At 47.5% G+C, this 23,679-nt stretch overlaps 11 protein-coding genes across 11 annotated transcripts; 6 read left to right on the top strand and 5 right to left on the bottom strand.

Moving 5' to 3' along the window:
• Nucleotides 1-1,092: 1,092 nt before the first annotated feature.
• FVEG_12082 (hypothetical protein) lies at nucleotides 1,093-2,952 on the top strand (the record flags this gene model as incomplete). The annotated part of the gene is made up of 5 exons (XM_018901417.1): nucleotides 1,093-1,141; nucleotides 1,197-1,265; nucleotides 1,313-1,419; nucleotides 1,479-2,074; nucleotides 2,124-2,952. 5 exons carry the CDS (start codon nucleotides 1,093-1,095, stop codon nucleotides 2,950-2,952), a joined length of 1,650 nt encoding a protein of 549 aa, XP_018759899.1.
• Nucleotides 2,953-5,641: 2,689 nt separating this feature from the next.
• On the top strand, nucleotides 5,642-7,545 carry FVEG_12081 (hypothetical protein; the record flags this gene model as incomplete). Its single annotated transcript, XM_018901416.1, has 7 exons — nucleotides 5,642-5,766; nucleotides 5,816-5,865; nucleotides 5,940-6,604; nucleotides 6,653-6,849; nucleotides 6,897-7,109; nucleotides 7,162-7,187; nucleotides 7,238-7,545. The coding sequence occupies 7 exons, from the start codon at nucleotides 5,642-5,644 to the stop codon at nucleotides 7,543-7,545; spliced, it is 1,584 nt and encodes a 527-aa protein (XP_018759898.1).
• A 164-nt stretch (nucleotides 7,546-7,709) lies between these two features.
• Nucleotides 7,710-8,918, bottom strand: FVEG_12080 (sarcosine oxidase; the record flags this gene model as incomplete). Its single annotated transcript, XM_018901415.1, has 1 exon — nucleotides 7,710-8,918. The coding sequence occupies one exon, from the start codon at nucleotides 8,916-8,918 to the stop codon at nucleotides 7,710-7,712; it is 1,209 nt and encodes a 402-aa protein (XP_018759897.1).
• Nucleotides 8,919-9,634: 716 nt separating this feature from the next.
• Nucleotides 9,635-10,108, top strand: FVEG_12079 (hypothetical protein; the record flags this gene model as incomplete). The annotated part of the gene is made up of 1 exon (XM_018901414.1): nucleotides 9,635-10,108. The coding sequence occupies one exon, from the start codon at nucleotides 9,635-9,637 to the stop codon at nucleotides 10,106-10,108; it is 474 nt and encodes a 157-aa protein (XP_018759896.1).
• A 943-nt stretch (nucleotides 10,109-11,051) lies between these two features.
• FVEG_12078 (hypothetical protein) lies at nucleotides 11,052-13,425 on the top strand (the record flags this gene model as incomplete). Its single annotated transcript, XM_018901413.1, has 5 exons — nucleotides 11,052-11,298; nucleotides 11,349-11,829; nucleotides 11,877-12,929; nucleotides 12,980-13,078; nucleotides 13,128-13,425. 5 exons carry the CDS (start codon nucleotides 11,052-11,054, stop codon nucleotides 13,168-13,170), a joined length of 1,923 nt encoding a protein of 640 aa, XP_018759895.1. The 3' UTR covers nucleotides 13,171-13,425.
• An 11-nt stretch (nucleotides 13,426-13,436) lies between these two features.
• FVEG_12077 (hypothetical protein) lies at nucleotides 13,437-13,968 on the bottom strand (the record flags this gene model as incomplete). Its single annotated transcript, XM_018901412.1, has 3 exons — nucleotides 13,437-13,483; nucleotides 13,534-13,605; nucleotides 13,659-13,968. 3 exons carry the CDS (start codon nucleotides 13,966-13,968, stop codon nucleotides 13,437-13,439), a joined length of 429 nt encoding a protein of 142 aa, XP_018759894.1.
• A 737-nt stretch (nucleotides 13,969-14,705) lies between these two features.
• FVEG_12076 (hypothetical protein) lies at nucleotides 14,706-15,809 on the bottom strand (the record flags this gene model as incomplete). Its single annotated transcript, XM_018901411.1, has 1 exon — nucleotides 14,706-15,809. The coding sequence occupies one exon, from the start codon at nucleotides 15,807-15,809 to the stop codon at nucleotides 14,706-14,708; it is 1,104 nt and encodes a 367-aa protein (XP_018759893.1).
• A 1,342-nt stretch (nucleotides 15,810-17,151) lies between these two features.
• On the top strand, nucleotides 17,152-18,742 carry FVEG_12075 (hypothetical protein; the record flags this gene model as incomplete). Its single annotated transcript, XM_018901410.1, has 3 exons — nucleotides 17,152-17,640; nucleotides 17,691-17,873; nucleotides 17,930-18,742. The coding sequence occupies 3 exons, from the start codon at nucleotides 17,152-17,154 to the stop codon at nucleotides 18,740-18,742; spliced, it is 1,485 nt and encodes a 494-aa protein (XP_018759892.1).
• A 281-nt stretch (nucleotides 18,743-19,023) lies between these two features.
• Nucleotides 19,024-20,557, top strand: FVEG_12074 (hypothetical protein). The gene has a single exon (XM_018901409.1). The coding sequence runs from the start codon at nucleotides 19,173-19,175 to the stop codon at nucleotides 20,430-20,432; it is 1,260 nt and encodes a 419-aa protein (XP_018759891.1). The 5' UTR covers nucleotides 19,024-19,172; the 3' UTR covers nucleotides 20,433-20,557.
• FVEG_17158 (hypothetical protein) lies at nucleotides 20,505-21,624 on the bottom strand. The gene is made up of 3 exons (XM_018906430.1): nucleotides 21,059-21,624; nucleotides 20,689-21,003; nucleotides 20,505-20,639 (listed from the first exon to the last, which is right to left on the bottom strand). The coding sequence occupies exons 1-3, from the start codon at nucleotides 21,611-21,613 to the stop codon at nucleotides 20,601-20,603; spliced, it is 909 nt and encodes a 302-aa protein (XP_018759890.1). The 5' UTR covers nucleotides 21,614-21,624; the 3' UTR covers nucleotides 20,505-20,600.
• A 348-nt stretch (nucleotides 21,625-21,972) lies between these two features.
• FVEG_12073 (hypothetical protein) lies at nucleotides 21,973-23,183 on the bottom strand. Its single transcript, XM_018901408.1, has 3 exons — nucleotides 22,392-23,183; nucleotides 22,226-22,347; nucleotides 21,973-22,177 (listed from the first exon to the last, which is right to left on the bottom strand). Exons 1-3 carry the CDS (start codon nucleotides 23,056-23,058, stop codon nucleotides 22,079-22,081), a joined length of 888 nt encoding a protein of 295 aa, XP_018759889.1. The 5' UTR covers nucleotides 23,059-23,183; the 3' UTR covers nucleotides 21,973-22,078.
• Between the last annotated feature and the right edge of the window lie 496 nt (nucleotides 23,184-23,679).

Consider the following 23,679-nt stretch of genomic DNA (forward strand, 5'->3'; position numbering starts at 1 on the left):
ATTCCAACAAGAGCATAGTCGCAAGATAGGTCATGATCCAATAACATTTATGCTCAAAAAGCACCGAGAGCTTCTCGTTTGGAGCTTGGAACAATTTGGTAGGTCGAAACATACGTGACGTAGCACGGGATTAAAACTCGATCGGGGATCTACGTTTAGTGACACAATCCACGCGCCAAGTTCTCACCGAGACGATATCCGTGTTTCAGCTGACGCCCGATTCCCCGGGCGATGGGATAAGATAAGGATTTACCTCGATGTTTTAGACGCGCGTTTGGGAATAACGTCAACGGATGGGAAGGCAACGTGAACTGACGACTAATTACGAGAGGTACATAAGATATGTACTGAATGAATTTACTCCCGCCGTCACTGTTGTGCTGGGGCAGGCCAGCCCACGTCACGGTTACCAGAGGTAGTTAGCCATTGTCAGGGCAGTTGAGGCGCGTATTTTATTTATGCTTATATGCTTATCTTAACCTTTAAAGTCACCTCCCTTCAACTCTGCCGGAGCGAAACTCCTCAAAACGAGCCCCGACCAAGCCTGAGTCAATAGCTCGGTCCTTTTGATTGCGATCGCTGACATTTCTCCCTGTCGATCCCCAATGCCAAGTGAATCCCTCGACCATGGCGCTCTGCCAAGAGTTTCGCCCAAATGCCAAGCTTCCAATCGACCACGAAGCAGACAAAGCAGATGAGACGCGAAAACACACAATGCATCCTTGAGATGAGTCTTTTTTTGGCCGCGCTCTTTGTTCTTCCAGCCTCGCTCTTTTTTTAGTTATTGAGATATCGTTTCATTGCGGTTTGGAGCTGCTAGCTTGGACGGCCGGGCTGATTGACGGCCGGGGAAGCCTTAGATCTTGGATCGAGGCTCTTAAAAGATGCACGGATGCCGACCTGGGGAATGAGATATTTAGCTTGCTTCATTCCATTCTAATCTCGTTTCTTGATCTGCAGGCTGGACCTCTGTTCTATTATCTTTCCCTATTTCAGCTCCTCTCTTGTTTCTTTTCCTTTTCCTTTTCCTTTTCCTTTTCCTTTCACTTTTTCGCCATCTTTGTATTTTCGGGGTACAGCGGTTCTGCCAAGATGCCTGTCCTTAACCTTTCTGAGCTGAACATTGTTCTCGGCGTCTTGGGTTAGTACTTGGCGGCAATTCATGCATCGCCAAGGCATGTGCTGACAGTTCACAGGCGCTTTTATGGTGCTTTACGGCATCATCTCTGTCAAGATCAAGCAGGCTTGGTACCTTGGCGAGGCCCGTTAGTATCTCCATTCCTTCAACCACTTCAGTGACTAAATTGAAAAGTACCCGCCGTCTTCTTTGGAGTCATCCTCGGACCTATAGCAGCAAAGTTCATCGAAAGCGAGAAATGGGGCTCCGCCGAGCCAGGTCAGACCAGCGCCATCACCCTGGTATGTCGTCCTCCTCAGATCACCAACCTGAGCGAACAATAACTTATGATGATCGATAGGGCCTCGCTCGAGTTATGATTGGAGTGCAACTCGTGATAGCAGGTTATCAACTCCCAGCCAAATATGGACTCACTCGGTGGAAAGAGATGGCTCTCTGCCTGCTCCCCATCATGACTGTAATGTGGTTATGTACTACCGCGTGTATAATGGTCACCATCCCCAACTTGACTCTCCTCGCCGCCCTCGTCATCGGATCCTGCGTGACGTGCACTGATCCAATTTTGAGTCAAGCTATCGCTAAAGGGCCCTTTGCCGACAAATATGTGGCTCGCCCCCTTCGTGAGGTCATTTCCGCCGAGGCTGGTGCCAACGATGGCTTCGGCTTTCCCTTCCTTATGCTCGCAACATATTTGATCCAACATGCCGAGAACCCCCCTGCTGCAGCTGGAGCTGTCGCCGAAGGAGTTAGCGGAGTTGATGCAGGCCATGCTCTGATGGCACGCGCTGGCGAGGTTGGGCGTCTCGGTGGCGGCGTGGGAGTGGCCATGGCGAACTGGTTCGTTGAGACATGGCTATACACCATTGCTTTATCTATCGTATATGGTGCTGTCCTCGGTTACGGATCATGCAAGGCTATCAAATTTGCACTCAAGTCGTAAGTATTCCATGATTGTCCTTTGTCACACAAACCTAAGGCTCTACAGTAAATGGATCGACGAAGAATCTTATGTTCTTTTCCCAACCGCCCTTGGCCTTTTCACTATTGGTACATGCGGAGCTATCGGCACGGACGATCTCCTTGCCTGCTTCGTTGCTGGCATGGCTCTGAATTGGGATGGAAACTACCTGCGCGAGACCGATCGCCGTCACGACGAAGTCAACTCATGTGTTGATGTACTACTCAACTTTGGAGGCTTCATGTATATCGGTGCTATTCTGCCTTGGGGAGACTTCCACAACCCGACTGGGACTGGAATTACATGGGGAAGGCTTATTGGACTTGGTCTCCTCGTCCTTGTCTTCCGTCGTCTGCCTGCTATTTTCGCCTTCTACAAGCTCATGCCCGACGTCTGCACCAACTGGAAGGAGGCTCTATTTATGGGATACTTCGGACCTATCGGTGCTGGTGCTGTCTTCTATGTTGAGCATGCCAGGCATCTATTCCCCCACGAGGGCGAAGGTGATGAAGAGGAGACGAACCTCGTTCGTGCGATGGGCCCCGTTGTCTACTTCCTGGTTCTCTTCTCCATCATTGTCCACGGGCTTTCTATCCCAGCCCTCAATATCTTCTATCACTACACTGGAAAGGCACCTATTCGGGAAGATGCTGTTGAGATGAGACGCCTCTCTGTGCGAGTTGCGACTCCTCCCAATGCTATCGCAGGAGACAAGGATACTTTTATTGCGTACAACCGCTTCAGTCGTCATGTGGATCCTAGTGCAGTCAACCTTCCATCCACAAAATCTCTGGACGATCACTCGGACGATGAGGAGCTTGGCAAGGGGCAGAAGCCCGGTATCGCGTTTGTTTAAGCATGTAATGTTATTGGTTATTTACAAAGTCCTTCTTTATGTATGTTCTGATCTTTTGGAGAACTGTCAGTCTATATGTCACATTAGACAATGCCACTCGTTTAAGAATATCTAGCGTCGTCTCTCCTACCAACGGCTCTTCTGGCCTTTTTCTATGAGCCGAAACCTGTCGTAAGTCTATTGAAACTCACCAGGTACTGGTTTGTGGCTACGAGGGTATCGCAAGTAGCAATGAGAGCGATCTGGAAGGGCCTTCATTTGATACCGCGGTCCGCAATCATGTCTTTCTTCTTCATTCATTGCAAACTCGCACAAGATCTTGTGGCAATGGCGAAGGCGCTAGCTGATGGCGATAGTGTCGCAGATCATAGATGATAGTTGGAAGGAATCTGGATCAGAATGAGCAAATAATAGGCGTAGCAGCATCGAGATTATCGGGCTTCAGTTTTATCTCTTCAAGGGAGGCAAGAAACCTTAGGACCTTTACCCTAAGTGATAAAAAGATTTAGGTAAGTTTAGCAAATTTCAGTAGAGCTTTTGACCAGTTTATTATAACACCCTAAGTTAACTTCAGAAGCTTTATCCCCCCACGAGATTCAGCAGCCAGTGTGACATCTTGATTCAGCCGCAAGAAGGCAAATGACGAGAAGTCAATGATCGGCTATTCTCACGCAATCCACATGTTCCATGCCGCTAGTTCTAGACTCAAGTCAAGCTGGACGGGGAGTTCAGAGGAAGGTGTGCCAGCTAAGGCACCAACTTGCACGAGCTGAACAAACTATCTAACGCCATGTGTTGGGACGGGGAGTTCGAGGCTGCCACGGCGGAGCGTCGCGGTGGGCTAACGGCTCCTCGCCGTGGAGGCCTCGTAATCACGACATTTAAGCTAAGCGTTGCGAATTGGTGTTGGCTTGGCCTTAGCAAGGGTGGTTAGCGTTGGTGGGAGAGGTTCTCGACTGGAGGTGATAGGGTCGAGCGGTAGCTGCGCTTTGGAGTTATCTGATCGTGATCTTGGCTTTTAAGTGCCGTTTACGACATGCTGTGCGTCTTCATGGCGTAAAAGCCATCTGTGGTCGTATTTTACGGTGTAAAATGGCTGAGTTGACGCGGCTTAATGGATGCCGTTTAACGTCGCCAAACGCTCGACACGATCCACTCCGATGCCACCAGCCGGGTATACCGGTAAGATGCACTTTCAGACTCGGGCAGTCGCCGATTAAAATTATTTCTCATCCAGATCACCTCAAATTCCTGCGAGATTCCGTATGTGGGGGTAAGCACGCATTAGTTTGTGATAAATCTCATCAGCCAAGCTAGACAAACCATGTTCTAGTGGTGAGAATTTGAGGCTGGAATTGCGACATCCGAAGCGACAAGGGTCAAAAGGAGGAAAGAATACTCGGATTATCGGTGCGGAGTCACTAAATGTCAACCCGCGTATGCATGCTCGGTCAGACAAGAGGCTTGGTCTCGTGTTCAAGGAAGAAGCAATTATGTTACCAATTCGGCGAGAATGTCTTGTCGTACTTGTCGTTGGTCATCGCGTACTGCACAAGCTCTTAGCATGGGGGTGATCTCTGCTTTTTTAAGCTTATCGTATCATCAAGACAAGAATTCCGTCATTCGGAACTCGTGAAATTGGACGGTTGGACCGATGAGTCCGACGCTAGGAGCATGATTTCAAGGGTTGGTTGGGAAGGAGCGGCGGTCCCACAGTATAAAGCTCAGAATAAGCTTAATTTGAGTTACTTTCATGTGATTGAACGCCCGGTAGACATTTTCTCTCCCTATTTCAATCATTTCTTATGTCGCTAATGGTTTTGATGGGCCGTTTTTAGAATCCGACGTTATTGAACTCCCCGCCCGACTTGTCTCTTGTCATTTCCCTTGGCATTCTTACGCCAAGTGCGCCGAGCGAAAAGTTTCGAGCTCTGGCGGGGAGTTGATCTGGGCTACTGTGATAGAGTTCGACACCATGCAGGCGCCTCACGGGGAGATGGTGGTAACCCAGGATGATGATTGGGCTCTCGTTGATTCGGTGAGTCATTTATTTTGCTCGTTACCCCCACAAAGTGGTGACACTGGTGGTAATTGAGATAAGCCAAGATGTCTTGGGTTGGTTCGAGGACGGGGAGTTCGAAGTGTTGCAAGGATGGGCTGTTGATCCTCGACACGGCGACACCATCTTGGACCGCAGTCATGGTTCATTAGTGTCGCCGCTGTCTTGTTCTTTTTTGCCTGTGGCACTTTATTGAGCTGGAGGCACGTTGTGAGGAGAGGAAAACGTACTGCTAGGAGTCAAGGAAGGTGGCTTGAGGGTCGTAAAACCCAATATTTATGTGAGTTTAGATGACTTCCAGATGCCTATTTTCACATTTTTAAAATATTCCTTAGGTAAAGAAATCTATGTTTGTAAAGAACTATATAAATCATTCTCTAAATTCATTAAATAAACTCTACCATTCTCTTCGTAAAGACCTCCCAATCCATCGGACACATTGGAGGCGCGCAGCCCCGGCACTTGGTGTATTGCGTGCTCACTTGGCTTGCACGCCAAGACCATCGAGACCGACACCAACTCTAACCCTTTTACCCTTGGCGAAGGCTTGGGCTGATAGAAAAGGGAGACACCAGAACACTTTTTCCCTCTTCGATGCATTCTTCACCAGTATCTTTACCGATCGCGAAAATGGGCAAACTTGACACTGTCTCACCAAAGTCCCACTCAGACTTTCCTCAGCCTCGAGAGGATGAGGAGTCTCTCACCCTTCACAAAGATTGGAGTCTGGATGAGGAGAAAAGGGCTAAGCGCAAGTAAGTAATCTTTATCTTGCATCAATTGGGCCCCTTGCTGACTCTGTAGGCTTGACCTCATCATCATGCCCTTGTTAACGCTTGGCTTCTTCTGCCTTCGTACGTCCTCCCAATAGCAATTGAACCTCCTCACCTAACAATTGAACGGTTCAGGCTAACCAATTAACAATTAGAACTCGATCGAGGTAACATCGCCAACGCCCTGACCGATAACTTCATGGAAGATGTCGGCGTCACCCAAAACCAGTTCAACGTCGGTCAACAGATGCTCTCCCTCGGCATCGTCCTCTTCGAAATCCCCTCCAACATGATTCTATACAGAGTAGGGCCAGGAAAATGGTTAACTCTTCAATTATTCCTCTTCGGAACAGTCAGTACATTCCAAGCCTTCCAGAATAACTACGGATCCTTCGTCGCAACACGATTCCTCCTTGGTATCACCGAATCTGGTTTCATCCCCGGCGGACTCTGGACCTTGTCGACATGGTACACGCGTAAAGAAACTGCTAAACGTGTCATGTTCTTCTACTTCGGAAACCAGTTTGGCCAAGCTTCTAGTAAGCTCTTGGCCTATGGTATTCTCCATATGCGTGGCGTTGGAGACAAGGCTGGCTGGTTCTGGCTCTTTGTTCTTATGGGCGCTTTCACTGTTCTTAGCGGTGTTGTTCTGGGCTGCTGCTTGCCTGACTCCTTCAAGAATCCCCGAAGCACATTCCTACCCAATGTCAAGATCTTCAACGAAAGAGAGCTGCATATTCTCCAGACACGTGTTCTTCTTGATGACCCTATGAAGGGAAAGAAGAAGAAGAAGATTGGCCTTGGTGCCTTCAAGAAAGCTGTAAGAGTGTTACTTGAAACAATAAACACACTCGACTAACATTGATAGTTCTCCAACTGGCGCCTTTGGGTTCATGTCATCATCACCCTTACTAATAATGGCCCGCAACGTGCTTTCGACACATACAGTCCTTCCATCGTCAAGAGTTTCGGCTTCCAGGGTCTCACTAGTAACGCCCTCGCATCAGTCGGTCTCTTCCTCCAGATCCCCGTTTCGTGGTCCTTCAGCTACGTTTCTGATCGATTGTGAGTAAGCTTCCGCCTGGAAAGAATCAACGCTAATAGTTTTACAGCAATAAGAGACCAGAGACTGTCATCGCGGGTTTGAGCATGCACCTGTTGGGTTATGTGTTCAACCGTATCTTCACGGAACTCGGACGAAGAGGAGTCAGCTATTTTGGCGTTGTCTGGACTCAGACCTTTGGTACCTTCTCACACCCTCTGAACATCGCTTGGATGTCTCTGGCCTGTGACGATTCAGAAGAACGAGCACTCGCTATGGCCATGTAAGCCCTCCGCATCCCAGCAATCATGAATCCTACTAATCATAACGCTCAGGGTCATTATGGGAGCGAACATCGCAGGTAAGACCAACCAAATCTTAACTAGATCGGTAACTAATAACATCACACAGGTATCTATGGTGCCCAGATCTTCCGATCCGACGACAAGCCCAAGTATCGTCGTGGCTTTACTATCAACATCGTTGTCCTTGCAGTTGGTCTCGCTCTTGCGGTCCTTCGATTCTTCGACGACAAGATCTGGCGTCGCTCCAAGGTTGCCGAGATCCAGCAGCAGCTTGCCCGTGAAAACGGCGATCTTAGTCAGAGCGATGAGAAGAGTCAGAGTGATGCTGGGCAGAAAGATGACCGTACACCCACGCTTGGTTTCGAGAAGCAATCTCCTGCTGAGCTGAACCCCATCGCAAAGCCAACCCAGTGATTTGATTTACTGTCGCTGTCTTTATGTTAAGTCTTAGGTAAAGGTTTTGTGAATATTCCTAAATCTAGTCAAATGAATAGCTAGCTCTATATAAAAGTCTTACAAACCCATATCATGTTTACAAACTTGTTAAATGTTATATACTTGAGAACCTGAAATGATCCCTAAGTCGAGCCTGACTTAACGGTTTTGTAAATAGAATTGTAGCCCGTCAACGACTTCTCTTCCAACTCCGCAAAGTCTTGTCCCTTAAATCTCTCAGGATCAAGAGCCTCTTTTGTCTTGCCTCCGACTTCTTCTCCATCAATGATCCTTGTCAGAAACTTGGCTGTACCAGCGGCATGCGTAACCCAGACTGCAACCGCCATGAACAACCCGTCGACCGATTGAACCCTTCCAGCAAGGGGCATATTGTCCGGCGTCATACTAAACACTCCGTTGAAATAATTCCCATCTTGAAATTCTCGGGCTGCAGCAGGAGGAAGTAAACCTGTAGCAAGGTCGAGAGGTTGCTTGAACCAATCAACCCATTCTCCTTTAGCCGAAGTATCTGGTTTGTATCCAATGGGTGCGTGATCATAGCTTCCGATGCCGAAATTTGCACCGTGATCACGAGCGTACACATGATGTTCCGGCCAGCGAACGAAGGAATTCTTGTGAGGAAGGGGTTCGTGAGGTTGGGCGTGCATGTAGGGATGACCGACAGGGATGACGGGGACAGGGAATGGGAGGTTCGATGAGAGACCTTGGGTCCAGATTCCAGTTGTGATGATGACTTTATCGGCAGTGAGATGACGTGATGTCTCGTTCTCAGCGACCTCAATTCCTGTGACGCGGCCGTCCGAGATGGCGAGTTGCTTTACGTCGGCTTCCACGAAGTTGACTCCCCGCTTCCTTGCCTCTTGTTGATACCAAGTTGTTATTCTCGCGGCATATGCTGTCCCATCCCTCTCGAAAAAGACCGCCTGCCCTTTGCCATCCTCATTGACTAACTCTGGGGCAAGTTGATGCGCCTCCCTAATACTCAACATCTTAGCGTCAAGCCCAAGCTTGTTCGCATCCTCACATCTTGATTTGAGTCGTTGAATACCCTCATCTTGGAATGCAATCTCTAAACCACCAACTCTGTCGAAGCCACCGGGAATTTTGACGTATTCCGAGACAGTATCGATTGCAAGTTTGGTGAGGATCTCGGATTCATTGAATTGGCCGATGAATCCAGGTGCTATTCCAGATGAACCAAGGAGACTAGTGAATGAACGGTCGATTAGGGTTATGGCTCTTGGGGTTGAAGATTGGGAGATAAAATAAGATACGGCTGAACCAACAATTCCGGCGCCGATGATGATGACTGATTCAGTTGGTTGAGACATCTTGAGGTGATTGTTCTTTGGTTGTAACAGCTAATACTGGCCATATCTGTAGCTATATATCCTTCCATAGAAGACTTACACGCCCAGCAAAGTCAAGTCAGGCAAGAGCGGAGACTCAAAGGGCGCATCGGGCGGGACCGTCGGCCAATCGAATCTCCTAATTCTTCACTTTTCAACGACATGTTGGCCCACTAACTACGCTGAATTGGGCCCTCCATTTCAAACTAAGAACTCCACATACTAAAGAACAAGAAATCAACGCGCCCTTGCAGCGGGGGCCAAGTCTGGTACGATTTGGGCGAGAGCCGCCTTGATGTCTGTATTCACGTAACTTGGCTAGCACGGATGGGTCAGCGATGCCGAGGGCAGCGATGGTCTTGGTATGATTACGCGGGATTTCGGGTGTCAGCAATAAGACCTCCCTAGGCTCAATTAGATGCGCACAAATGCGAGAAGCGAGACGCGAGACATGATAGCGTGTCTTGGCAATACTGCTGAGTGAGATGTTAGATCTGTTGTCCGGTCTGTTGTCAGAATCGAGCTTATATCGTACCCGAAAAGGCCCCATGCATTAACATTCAGTCTGGTGACACATCGCTTATACCTGAAGGTTGCAGGAGCGTTCTTCAGTATATAAGCATGCCTCCGAGCCTTGTGTCTGGCTAAGTTCCAGCAACATTTTTGAGGCTGATATCATCACGCCTGACAACGCAACCATGGCTTCTTCACAGACCAACGACGTGAAATCAGCCATCGAGGCTACTGTAAAAGGCTATCTTACATCCTTTATCGACGCTCGTGTTCAGAACAATCCCTCTCTTGTCAACCGAAACGTCACATCGGACTGTGCACGATCTTTGCTTCCCTCCACCTTGGGCGGCGGCTTCACTATGACAAACGACCAATACCTTCACGTCTTCACCGAAGGTCTGAAAGTTGGCGGCATGCATAAAAACACCATCTGCGACTTGATCATTGATGCTGAGGCCCGGAAGGCAGCTGTCACGACTGTTGCAGAGTTGGTATTCAATAATGGCGAAGAGTTGAAGCTGGATTTCTCATGGTTTCTGCACTTTAACGAAGATGGTGATAAGATTTGCAAGATTGTTGAGTTTGTGGATAGCGATACGTTCAAAGGTGTTAAAGGAAGAGAGGCAGAGTTGAGTGGTGAGGCGCAGAAGGATGCGTAGTCATGTTCAAACTAGAAGTTATAAGACTCTTAGAGTCTGTTCTTAGACTAGTTTTAAGATATCAGAGTAGTTATACTTTCTACCAGTAAAATTCCATGTTGTTTATCCGTACTAACGAATATCATTTGCTGACCATTACTGACCTACAGAAACTTTAAATTTACATGTATCAAAAGTCAAAATTCAAGGCGAGAGCTAAGGCGATGATGAATATGTTTGAGGGGTGTACTGGCTCTGAGGCTTATGCCCATAAGAGATTCATTGCTCGAGAAAATTTTCTAGGTGGTAAACATCTATATCACCTGTATTTCTATCACTCATGAGCTTGAGCCAAGCGTGGCTGCATCTAGGCTTGTCTCGATATTGGCTGATGCTCGATCAATATGCCAAAGCCTTTGACATAAATAGATTGGAACTTTGGAGTCCAATCATGATTATAACCTAATTCCCTTTAGATGCATTCGGAGCTTATCAAATTCCCGTGCAGGCCATCCGAAAGCTTCAAAAGTCCCCGAATCGGCCCATGACGCGCCGTCATGACGCAGTTTCGTTCAATACTCCATACACTTGAGACAACGGCACTTAACAGATAATGCTATTATCTGGGCCTTGAGAAGCACAGACTGTTCTGCTCAAAATAAGGTTCAGCCGTGGACGGATATATCCGATATATCTGCGAAATAAAGTTTACTGAAAACCGTTGCTTGTTTCAGATGAGAATTTCAGGATATTTGAAACTCTTCCAAGGAACTTTACTAGAGATGGTCATTCGTAAAGATGGATCTATAATTTTAATTAACTTTCATAACAATTATCAGCTGGTATAACAGCAGCATGGTCGGAAGAGCAGATCGTCTTGTGAAGCTTCACCAATTTGCTTGTTCTCAACCACAGTCTTTTCTTTCGTTCTTTTTGTTTTTATCACATTCATTACATTAAAAAGATGGTCTTGACTTATTTCCTTCCTTTCATCTTATGGACTTGTTTGGGACAAGCCACTTTGACCCCTCGCAAACCGTTCGACACAGCGTTCTACGTCTTCAACGGAGCTTGGCCATGTTCCCAAGATCAGCTCAAAACAATCTCCGGTGCCATCGACGAGGCACATGATCTCGCCAAGGCAGCTATCAATGTCCTTTCAAAGTCTGGCTCTGAACAGTCGATCGCCTTCGATTCTTGGTTTGGCTCGAGTATGTCTCTCTATAAACAAAATGATAACCAGTCTAATAATAGTTCAAAGGCAACGGCACTCCTGATCGAAGAGACATCATTCTCAAGAGACACTTCCAGGTCGTTCTGGAGAATCTTGTCCCATCCACTGCCGCCGCCCAATTTCGACTCTCCCACAGCCCGTTCCTGAATCCCCAGCAAGGCTTTACCATCACTGAGTCTTCTCTGGTCTACGCCTGTCCTCCCGCTTCCGAGCCATTATGCGATGGCAATACCGTGGCAGCTGTTCAAAGCGCAACTGGCTCTCGGGCAGCAGTATTTGGGGCTACGCTTCTCGTTCTTTGCCCTGATTTCTTCGAAAACAAGCCTAATCTCGATAGTGCTGTTCAACTGTGGAAAACGGAACATACCCTGGGTGATAATCTGTCGCGTGGCTTTGCACTCGTACATGAAGTTCAGCATATGATGCAAGCGACTGAATCAGAAGAGGAACGATGTGATGACTTGCAGGACCCGTTTGAGGCTAATAAGGACTGTTATTCAGCTAGCTGGTGAGTTTGAAATTGAGATTCTAAAGCCTGTTGCTGATATAGCTTAGCTGTTTCCGGCTTTCCGATGCCCAAAAGATCAAGAACGCTCAGAACTACGCTATCTACGCACTTGATGTATTGGCTTTTCCTGATACTGCGGGATCTCCGTCTTCTTCATGTAATTTACCGCAGAAGCGTGAAGAAGTCCCCTTCTTGAACTTCTTCAAGCGTCAAGCACAGCCACTACCAGAATCTGTGCCGCCTGCTCCTTTCCACAATACTTCCGCAACATTCGTTACCCTCCCAAAGACTAGCACGGAACCTTTGTCCTCCGAGGTTCCTGTAACTCCTACTAGCAACGTTACCACGCCAGGCGGGGTTCCTACAGAGCCGGTTACATCTGATAGCCCAATCACCACTTCTTTCATCGAGACCACGACCACGTCCTCAGCAGCACCAACTATTACAGTCAGCGGTGGTGCCACAGTTGTAGTACCTGTCGGTGCCGTCGTTTTTGGAGGACCTGGTGGCGGCGTGATCTCTGTTGGTGGTGTCTTAATCCCCGTTGCTGCTGGTGCTGTCGTGACGGCCAAGCCTGAGGATGAACAGAAACCAACAGATCCAGATGACAAGTCCGAAGAGCCGACCATCACTTCAACTCTAACCTCTACTTCTACGGAATCAGAATCATGCAGCGTGCCAACTACGACGGCGACGTATGGTTCAGAAGGAAATGCAGTCTGTAAGGATTTGTCAGGCATGAGCAACGATCAGCTCTTACAACTCATCCCAGAGTTTGGCCAAGTCAGCTCTTCTGCTGAGCCTGTACCAACCTCTACACCAGGCGCTTCCAATACTTCCGTCATCATCTCAGATACGCCTTCACCTTCAACCTTCTTGACGACACTATCTCCTAAGCCAGAAGTTCCGACATCTACTGTAAACACGACTTCAATCCTAGTGACAATTCCAGCCAGTGGCTCGAGTACTCTGGTGACCGTACCAAGTATACAGACAACTGTCCCTTTTATCGGTGACACGACAAACTGCAACCTAACAAATGACGCGGTGAGCGAATGTCAGAACTTGGTCAATGGAAAGAGGGCTTGTCTTTACTCTCAGTAAATTTGCCTGCGATTTTGAGACACTCTGTTACTGACTTGATTGTTAGGCCCAAAGGCTTCCTTTGCGTTGCTGATTGTCCAGCCGGTGATCCTTGCCCGCAAACCTGCCAGGCAATGAACTACAAGGGTGGTTATTGCAGCAATGGGTTAGTTTTCCACAGACGAGAAAGGGTTCTTGACTAACGAAGATTGTAGCACCCCCTCGTGTGTCTGTTCTAACGATGATCCTACTGCTTGATCAAGAGGCCTTGATTCTTCTCTCGCCTCTTTGCTTGAGGGTGGCTTTTAGGGTTGCCAGGGATAACAAACTCTGTATAGTCATGAAGACATTACTCTAGACAGATATTTCAATAGGGATAAGGTGCACAATGTCAGCATAAGTCTAGCGGCTCAGAATGGTATTTGAAGCAAATCTCGAGATGGGTATGAATGAAGAATCTAAATTCCTAGGCTATCATATAGATTTCTGTCAGGGTGCAGCCATTTTCGAGAGGCTCTGACGCTTTACTCCTGACTGGAGACGATCTCGACAGCTGTTTTTTCACCGAGGTCTGTGTAAAAGTGTTTAGCCACAGTTATTCCCAAGATTGCTAAGACTTACCGCCTGCGGTATAGGAGAGAAGCTGCTTGCCGGCGAGAGTCAAAGGGCCACCCTCTTCGTCAATAGAGTTGTCTGCAATCTCCATGTCAAAAATGTGAAGCGAATAAGACCACGATATCACAAACGGGCAAATCTGAGCTGAGGCCCATCTTCCCCTTCCTTCACTAGAACCGGATAGAGTTCCTGTGCCTGGTCCTTTCTGAACCAGACAACAACTGAGGCAGGCACTCTAAAGTGGTTCGCTACCTGGCCTGCAAGCTTGCTGCAGCCCAAGGCCCAGTCACCGCTGACAAGAGTATCTCCCTGAAGCTCAAATGTGGCGGCGGAAGACTTGTCGCCGACTTCAGCGGGGCGGATTTCATTGTGGTCGTGCTCTGGCTTGGCTACGTGTTGGCCATCGACGATGATGACGAAGCGCTCCGGGAGGGAAGACATTCTGAAAATTTTGTAGAGCTGCGAGGCTTAAATAAGATTGACAGACTGTTGATAGAATTTATTGATGCGTTGATGAGATAGACCTAAGGTCAAGACGGGAGTGCTGATATTTGTACTTGTCAAAAGTCCTCCACCTAATGAAGCAGTTGACCTCCTCATTGTGACACTGGATATTAGTAGAGCCGCAATGATCCTGTAGCACACATGCACCAACCACTAATTATCATACGAGTTCCAAGAACATTCTACGGCCAGAGTCTGGTGCAACGGTTATCAATTGTAATACACCACCGGTCAAGTTTCAACTGTTCATTCGGACCGAGGTGCAACGTTCTTTGTTACGAAGCCATGGCGGTGAGTACTTGAATTCTCGTCGGTAGTTACTATCGTGACCTCATGTGAACACTGTGAAAGATTGAACAAGCCTTGGCTGACCACGTAAGGCTTCTGTGTCCAAGCAATTTCCAGGTCCATGGGTTATTACACAAACACCAGTTTCCTTTTCAACCACAAGTAGTTGTCGTTATAATCACCGCCTTGTGAGTTTTCGTCTGCCCAGTAGGACTGTCCCCCCGAGATTCAGCACAAGGAGTTGACAAAGGGCCTCGTTACGTACTCCTTCCTGGGCGGTGAGCTTAACAGATACATTGTGTATTACCCAGCCCTCATACCATGATCAGATGACGGGAGCTACAACGTATCTCTATGGTGCTGGTGATCAAGACAATAGCTCGTAATCAACTAGACTTCTGCTTCATGCTCTCTCGATATTTCAACATCCATCTCGCCGACTGCACCACAACAGCGTCGTGATTTGAAACTGGATTAAATCCCAATCTCTTCCTAGCCTTTTCAATGCTGTGAGTCTGCGTGTAGACGCAGTACTCAAGCGAGACTCTTCGCAGCTCAACAGGGGGTCTAGCTGTGTTGAGAGTAAATATCCAGAATAGCCACTCTGCCGTAAAGACTGCCACTATCATCACCCAAGCAGGCAGAACGATGATATCCTTGGAGATGTCTTCACCTCTTGCTGTTTTACAGATAACTCTTGTGTGATGCCAAAACGGCACTGGAGCTCCATCGGAGACATTGAAAGCTTCTCCATCAACCTTGCCGGACGCACGACCTGGGTCTAAGAGCGCTTTTGCTGCAAGCGCATGTGCTATCGCATTGTTCTCTCCAGAAACAACTTCCATGAGATTCTTCCCGTCTCCAATCTGCACGAGCTTCTTATTTTTGCACATGTCAAGAACTTCAACCATGCCTTGGACATGTCTTTCTCCATAGGCGTGACCGGGCCGTAGAGTGACGGTACGTAGTCTTGAGCCATTAGCTTCCCGGACCAGACGATCACCAATTGCTTTTGTCCGATTGTACTCATTCGACTTGTCGTGGGGTGACCAAAGAGGATATGTCTCGTCAGCATTTGTGTGAGGCGGGTTGGCATATGCATCAACGCTTGATGTAAAGACGAACGCCTGAACAGCATCACATTCAGAAGCAGCCGTAAGCAATACCTCAGTGCCCTTGATGTTTGTCGCGTAAAACTCGCCTTCGCGATTCATAGGCAACGCTGCGATCGGAGAAGCACAGTGAAAAATGACTGTAGGTTGGATCTCGTTGATAACTCTTCGCACAAATTCACCATCAGAGATGTCTCCCTCGATATACGACACATTTTCGTGTCGGTTTCTGGATATGTCGCGGTCCAAAACGTAGACCTGACCGCTTTCGTCATCTTGCAGCAATTGTCTCGTGAGATGAAACCCCAAAAAGCCGCAACCACCAACGATAAGGCTGGAGCTGATGAGAGGTGTCGAGATCTTTCTTATGTCAGACATTATTCAGATTCTGTTGGTGGAAGTGGTAGGTTCTAGGGAGAAAGTGTTATTTCTTGGTATGGGCGATCATTTGGAGTGGCTGCGCTGCTGCTTACTCCGACGGATCCGTGGTTACATCGTTCTCCAACGGATGGATCTCTGTCAATCTCCGACGGACCTGAGACATCCAACGGATATTTAGATGGACACTGATTCGTTTCTGGGTAAGCAATATGACATTTATGCTGCTCTTTGCTTCTCCTCCGTTGGCTCTAGACATTACTCGTCATAAGCTTAAGAGGCAGCATGACGTTGTACTATACGAGAAGCCCATTTTCCCAACCGTCGGTTGTGGCTGCCATAATACTAGCAACGCCCTCTGCACTATTAGGCCTTTTGTCGAATACTTTCCTCATAGAATTCAGCATATACCTCGGGTGTTTTTATACCGATAGCTTGATTCCTGGAGACGGAAAGTCTGGCTCCCTTTGGATAATAATATTCTACATCAATAGCGGCAAGCATTGGGACCTTCTCTCATGTCTCTGCTTGGGTTTTTAGAAGTCCGAGCAATACGTCTGAAACTTCGAGGACTCAGGAAGAATCACCTACGGCAAGGATCATCATTGAATAGGTTGTGAGGGAATTTAGTGACTACGCTTCGGCCTCTCCAACTTGTCTCTGAGTGTGTCACAGACCTTGAGACAGGCCGTTATTCATCACAACTATATACAAGACACCAAACAAGACAATACATCTATAAGAGGATATAGTCTCAGGGTAGAAATTCAGCCTGCATGTAAACGATTTCCAAGAAACCGCAATTACGACTTCTACCCGTCCTTCTCTTTGTAATACACTCGCCGCGTTCTGTGCGTTCGATGCCTCTCTACGTTACAAAGTTGACCCGAGAAGGATGGAGAACCACTTATCATCCATCTCTGATTCGCCACCTCGTACGGGCATGTCTGGAATCTGACTTCACTATATCAGATCAGGCTTAGTGGCGGGATCCTTTCCAGTCAGGATGGGGATGACATCCAAACAGGGCCGCTTTTGCAACTCATTCATCCTCTCATCTGCAAACTCTTTCAAATCCAGACAATACCTCGTATGGGCATTCTAGGCTCAGATGACTCGCGTAAAACCAGGGCAAAGACAGCGTGCTAGAGCGCCGAAAGTGCGGACTGGCTGCGACACTTGCAAGTAAGTTCATTCTGAATGGCTTGCAAACGAGTGTAAATGTGATGGCTAACGGATTGTAGGAGTACGTCTTGTCTGTTATTTCTATTGTTGTGTTCGTTGTTCTGACTGAAGTAGTCCGTAGAGTTAAATGTGACGAAGCCCATCCAGCCTGTACGAGATGTATGTCCTCCTGCATAACTCAACACAAGGATCTACGACTGACTGGTTTACTCCAGGTACATCAACTGGTCGCAAATGCGATGGTTATCAAACCAACACACCTAGTCCCCCAGCTGCGTCACCCCCATCACCTATCCCCTCTCCAACCTCTGTCATCTCCACATATACCACTCGTCCCGAGGCACGATCATTCCAGTTCTTCATCGAAAAGACCCTGGTCAACTTCCAAACCTTCTTTGAAGATGACCTTTGGAATAGAAGAGTTCTACAAGTCGCTCAATCCACGGACTGTATAAAACATGCTATCGTCGCCTTGGCTTATTACCATGAACTTTACCTTACTCATGAACAGTGGAGGAGCCTTGAGTCTGTTTCTGCACTAAAACACTACAACCTTGCTATCAAGGAACTTCTCAACCCATCACCTAGAATCTCATCACAAGGTCATATCCTTGTGCTGTCATGTTTGATTTTCATCTGCATTGAGGTTACTTATTTCTTACTGCTACTGCTTAATTTATGCTGACCCGTTTTCAGCTTCTTCATGGAAAGACTGATTCAGCCATTGGTCTATTTCGCTATGGCTGTGCCATGATCCAACAATTCAGAAGGAACTTCTCTAGCAACGGAGGCCGTCGCCCTCATTCGAATTCTGACGTCGAAGCAACCTTTAATCTCGCTGATGCCTGCTTCAGACGTATTGCGGTGCAACTCCTTATGGTATGTTCTCACCATATGTGCTTCCATAATCTTGAACTCCCACTAACCTCTTCAAGCTCTTGGGGGACGTTGATGCAGGCGTTTGGACATCATACCGTGAGACCTTCAGTAATACACTTCCGCCTCCTGGAGCTTCATTTCCATCCCTTTCTGATGCAAGAGAAGCTATACTGGAGCTTCTTGTTGAACAAGCCAGTCCCGGTTTGAAGGGAAAGCCAATCTACGAGACAGTATCATATGCTACAAAGGTCGAGCAATGGGGCCAGTCATTTAATAATCTCTTGACTAAGCTTGAGAACAGTGGCGGAAGCTTAAGTATCAGTGAGAAACGAGCAATCGCTCTATTGCAGCTTCATCGAAAGTACCTGGAGATTAACGTCGCCAAGTATTTGCACGGTCAAGGCGACCCTTGCTTTTGGGATCGCTTCACCGCTGAATTTGACGAAATTGTCAACTTCGCGGCCACGGCAGCCGGACTTGACAAGAACTACACTCAAAGGAACTGGGCAAAAGACTCTCCCTCAGAGGCACACTTCCACGTCGACCTAGGGTATACATCAGTCTTAGTTTCGGTCATCGCACGATGCCGCGATCCACATGTTCGAAGAAGAGCAATCGCAGTCATGCTAGCAGAGCGTGTACAAGAAGGCGTGTTTAATGGAACCCAGTCAGCCAGAGTTGGGGCAAAGGTGATGGAACTTGAAGAGGCCAGGAGTGGAAGAGAGGTGAGATGTAGTAGTGACATACCTGAGAGTGCGAGAGTTAGAACTATTCGTGTGCATATGCTGGGGCCTGAAAATAAAAAGGTGAAGATGGTGTATGGGTTCGACCAAGGATATTGCGAGGAGGTTAGAGAGATGGCTGAGTAGACGCTTGAACAAAGCTAAATATCAAGATGAAAAGAGTGCAATAGAAGTTGAGCCTGTTGAGGAGATTAACTGCAGATGAATGCCTAATGCCTGAGCAAGAATTATCGCTTGAAAGTTGGAGGAAGAGAAGCGAGTACGGAAATAAGCACAGTGGTGTCCAATCAGAAGTGTCTATGGATGATTCATCGTGAATCGCACCGTTTCTGGTTAGTTCAGATCTCCGCCAAGGTCAATCAGGGATATACCAACCTATCATGTTTCTCCTTCAGAATCACTCTTCTGCAGCTCCAGAGTCATAAATATTGAAGCTATCCTCGATAAAGAAGTCGACTCATCTTGATTCACCTAGTTCATCAATACAATAACTCCATCAAGCTCGCTGTTCTCTCAATTCACCATCATTCACTCCAACTTCTCCAACACCTCACACATGAGTCTTACATCAACTCTCCTATCAACTTCTACAACTACAACTTCAGTAATGGGCAAGTTTACAATCCCCAAGTGCGCTACAGGTCTACGTGAAATCGACCCTTCACTACTAGATCTCCGTCCCGACTCTGAAATCATCGCTCAACTCCAAACATATCAACCCACCACCTCAGAGAAGAATGTCTGGGCAGTCTGGGACAAAGGCTTCCACGCCATGTACCCCAGTCATCAACGCACAGTGATCAATTGGGTCAGACGCCTCGGTCCTTCATGGACGGTTCGTCTGGTTGATTTCGTCGAAGGCTCGCCTAACAACATTTTCAAGTACGTTGGCAAAGAGTGGTTTCCGGAAACCTTTGTCAATAAAACCATGGATGGAAAACACGCGCCTCAACACGCAGCCGACCTGGCTCGTTTGCCTCTGATTTACGAACATGGCGGGGTTTGGGTGGACGTTAGCAATATGCTGCATACCCATCTTGACACGTTGTTCTGGGATCACATTGCATCACCCGATACGCCTTACGAAATGGCTGCATGGATCATCACAGGGCAGATCAGAGCCAAATGGGGCGACTTTGGCAATTTCATGTTCGCTGCTCGCAAGAACTGCGAGTTTATCAAGAACTGGCACGAGGGATACAAAGAGCTGTGGAAGGGTCGAACGAATGTCGATGGATTTCACAAGCATCCTCTCATCGCTGAGATCGGTCTCGCTGAAGGCCTTTCAAATCCCGAGGATGAGAACCAGATCTACTTCATGACAGACTATGTCTCACAGATGGTCATCGGTGACCGCACCCGCAACCTTGTCGACGTCACCACCGGCTTCAACGGCCGTGAATTCTGGGAGAACAAGGTCTTCATGGTAGAAGGCATCGAAAATGGCATTCTCGGTGCTCTCAAGACTAACCTCGACGGTCAAAAGCAAGACGACTATTTCCTCACACGCCTCGACGAGCCTGATCTCGACAAGAGAAGTGAAGCCGAAGCCTTCATGGTGGAAATGCTCGAGAAGAGTCACATGTACAAGATGTATCACAACTCAATGGGAGATCTTCCAGCTTTGGGCGATCTCGTCAAGAAGAAGGAGAATCACGATATCACATATCGTCCTGGGACTTTTGGAGAGTTGTACCGATATGGGACTGTGCATTGGGAACCAACCAGGGAGGTTGTGAGATTGGAGCCACAGAGAAATGGCGACGAAATTATATACGGTACACCTACCAAAACTGCTGCTCAGATTAGGAATTAGAAGCCTAGAGGGGTATTGAAGCTTAGAAATGGACGGGTTAGATACGACGTATTAGAATAAAGCGGTTCTATGTTTCCGAACCTTACTTTCGAGTTATATTTTGATACTTTAAAGTCATACATACATTTTTTTCTAGTTACTGTAAAGACCAATATCTCTAACGTTCCATTAAACTTTCAGTTTTCGAGCAGGTGCAGTCTTCCGTATCTAGTCCGCCGTCAGATATCCATAACAAAAACATTAGAAAGGAACTTACATAGATTTCTATCCCAGTAGCATTGATAAGAAAACCTAACCAACCTCCAACAGCATACCCCACTCTTAAAGCAGCCGTGATACCAGGCAAATCATTCAAATCCCAATTCGTCGTCACAAGTGCTTCTTGCAACGGAATCTCGCCTGAGGCGTATGCGGCGCAACTTGGATATGGGTTCTGGCTCGTTCCAGGGAAACTTTCGTGTAAGTACTCGATGACTGCGCATGGCATGCTCATGGTGATCGATCGAGAAGGGTGGCCTATAATGTGAGCTAGGGATACGAGTATGACTCTCATGGTGATGATTGATGTTGCCTTTAGCAAGTCAGTGACGTTTAGGAATTAGATCCTTAGTTGGCGGAGTGCTCACCCAAAACCAGGCCCTGAGCATCCAAGCGCGATGCTTCTCAATCTCTTTCTTCTTGATACTAACATAACCCTTCACCATCGCAGTAGTAACTAACGTCGAAAGAGTCCATGTTCCTATTCTGTTTGAGAGTATGCCGCCCATAGCTTCACTCTCAATAATCAACGCCGCCACCGTTCCCACTGCCGAGAGGACCAAAACGATGTATCCGTTCAAGCGGTGGAACTTGATGTATTCGGGTCTTCGAAGAGCCGGTATGAACTGGAAACACACAAGAGCACCCGCGGGTAAGAACGTCACCAGGTGTAACAGCATGCCAGACCGCATAAGGCCTGGTTTCTGAAACACGTAACATTCTCCAGGCACTGACCAGGGATTTCCCTTTGCGCAGAATACACCATCGATGTTGATGTATGGAAGTTGAAGGGTCGAGAAGAGAAATAGCAGACCACCGAAGATGCAGAATAGAGAGAATGGGGTGGTGTTTGCGAAGCCAAGGCGAGTTTTTAGAGCAGCCATTGTCGCCGTATGACAACTGAGGTTTGACTCAGGCTTCATTGAAGTCTCTCGAGGGTCTAAGTACTCACCTGAGAAACGAAAAGAATTGTTTTTTTGTGGTGGGCTGGTGCTTACGTGTGTTTATATTCTGGGGAGTTTTGATGCTATGCTCTTTCTGGCCCTGGAGGATGCATCCGCCCATTTCCGGCCTAGCATATCGAAGGAATCACGAGGGTGAACAGGGGTTGACGGTACTCAGTGTCTAATTAGAGATCGTTTTATTGGTTGGTAAGCTTACAAGGACAGTCGGGATTCCGCGCGTCTACGTGAGTATTATGATATGCCGGTGGTTACTCTATTGGGATAAAGGTCCCTTTCACGTACATCGGCGGTATATCTGAGGTATTTCTTCAGATAGCCGTGGCGAGATCCTGTTTCTATACGTCGCGGTCATATCAAGGATCCAGTCACAGAAGCCTGATATCTTGTCCGCTTAGCTATTCTCTTAAAGTTCGGGAATACTAACTATGGCGCTTTCTCTCCTAAGTCGGCCAACCTGACTGCCTCCTGAGCCGCCTTTCCAAAGTCTGCCTCAACGTGGATATCCAAGGTCGCATCTTTAAGCTAGAATCGGCTCAGTCATTATTCACATTTCACAAGCGAAGCACCTACCAGCTGGAGTCCAGCCTCCGAGTTCGTTCCCTGTAACCTGACTACCATGGGAACTTTCAAGGGGCCGAGCTTGCTTGCTGCTGCGATGATAGACTCTGCAATCATATCGCATCTTGTGATTCCTACTACTGTCAGCTCATCCTCAATACCTTAGGATCAAACATACCGCCATAAATGTTGACCAGAATCGCCTTGACTCGCTTATCAGACATGATGATCCTGAAAGCCTGCAACATCGTCTCCTTCGTCGCTTGACCCCCAGCATCAAGAAAGTTCGCACTCGAACCACCATACAGACTAATCGCATCATTCGTCGCCATGGCAAGTCCCGCGCCATTAACCACATTTCCAATATTCCCATTCATATGAACATACACCAGGCCATGCTTTTCAGCTCGCACTTCTTCTGGGATCTCCTGTTTCTTATCCCTCAGAAAAAAAAGCGTTTGTTGCCGCGACCGCGCTGCGTCGTCGAAGAAGAAATCCGAGTTGTTACACATAAACGTTCCATCTTTGAGAAACAAAAGATCTGTTTCCAGACTCAGCGCTTCCTTGTCCCGGAAAATGTTGAGAAGGCGTTGGATGACTTCTCTCAAGCTCTCCTTTGAGGCCTTGCCCAAGTGGAAGCTCTGTGCTATGTCGGTGAGTAACTTCTCGGTGATACCGGTGCTCAGACTGAACTCGAACACTTTCTGAAACGCAGCCTCGTATATGACATTGGGAAGACCCTTGTGACTCTTGGCATCTCGAATCTTGATTATCGGTCGATATCTCTCTCGGTCAACAGCCATAGTGAGACGCCACTTCTCTTCATGTTCCACAACCTTTTCCATGTAGACCGGGATTGTCAGGTCCCTGTGGTCTTTCTGTCCGGTAGTATCTCTGATATAGCGTAGTAACGCTTTTATTTTACCTCTTCCGGCTGCTTGGTCTTTTATTTCTGAGAACTTTCGTTTCCCATGGAGGTTCTGGGGTTTTAGAAGTGCGTGAAGGTTTTCAAAGTGGGCATTAGCATATGGATCAACCAAAGTTTGTGTCTCGTAGCTTACTTGCTCCGTCTGCTATACGATCCATCATCGCTTGTCCAGCTTGCTTTGACTTAACAAGCTCACCTATTGGAACGGGTATTCCTTCCTAAGTAAAACGCCTTGAGCTCTCCGCATTGTAATTCCGTAGCTGAAACCTCGACTTACTTTTCTCATGAGCTTCTGTGACTGATATTCGTGTATATGTAGACATCTTATCTGAGACTGGCATTCCCTTAGCAAGTGAGCGTAAAAGTTGGGAGACGAGCAGTACATTGAGCGTGTTCGAGAATAAAGGAATGTTTCGCAGTTCGGATCTAAATCTGTGATCCATGACGCCACAGTAAGAGAGGCTTCTATAAAAATTAACAAACACCACAATTTCACAATTTGATGATCTTGAAGAACGTTGCCGAGGCGATCGACGAG

The sequence above is a fragment of the Fusarium verticillioides genome, chromosome 4, assembly GCF_000149555.1.
Source record: "Fusarium verticillioides 7600 chromosome 4, whole genome shotgun sequence".
Classification (NCBI taxonomy): Eukaryota; Fungi; Ascomycota; class Sordariomycetes; order Hypocreales; family Nectriaceae; genus Fusarium; species Fusarium verticillioides.

Excerpts from the sequence above, each read along its gene's own strand:
- FVEG_17158 (XM_018906430.1), bottom strand. The coding sequence starts at position 21,613 with ATGAAGCCTGAGTCAAACCTCAGTTGTCATACGGCGACAATGGCTGCT. Across the intron at positions 21,004-21,058 it reads TGCTCAGGGCCTGGTTTTGG|GCAACATCAATCATCACCAT; the intron begins GTGAGCACTCCG and ends GACTTGCTAAAG. Across the intron at positions 20,640-20,688 it reads CTACTGGGATAGAAATCTAT|ATACGGAAGACTGCACCTGC; the intron begins GTAAGTTCCTTT and ends ACGGCGGACTAG.
- FVEG_12073 (XM_018901408.1), bottom strand. The coding sequence starts at position 23,058 with ATGGAAAAGGTTGTGGAACATGAAGAGAAGTGGCGTCTCACTATGGCT. Across the intron at positions 22,348-22,391 it reads TCTGGTCAACATTTATGGCG|GAATCACAAGATGCGATATG; the intron begins GTATGTTTGATC and ends TGACAGTAGTAG. Across the intron at positions 22,178-22,225 it reads CGGAGGCTGGACTCCAGCTG|CTTAAAGATGCGACCTTGGA; the intron begins GTAGGTGCTTCG and ends AGCCGATTCTAG.
- FVEG_12074 (XM_018901409.1), top strand. The coding sequence starts at position 19,173 with ATGAGTCTTACATCAACTCTCCTATCAACTTCTACAACTACAACTTCA.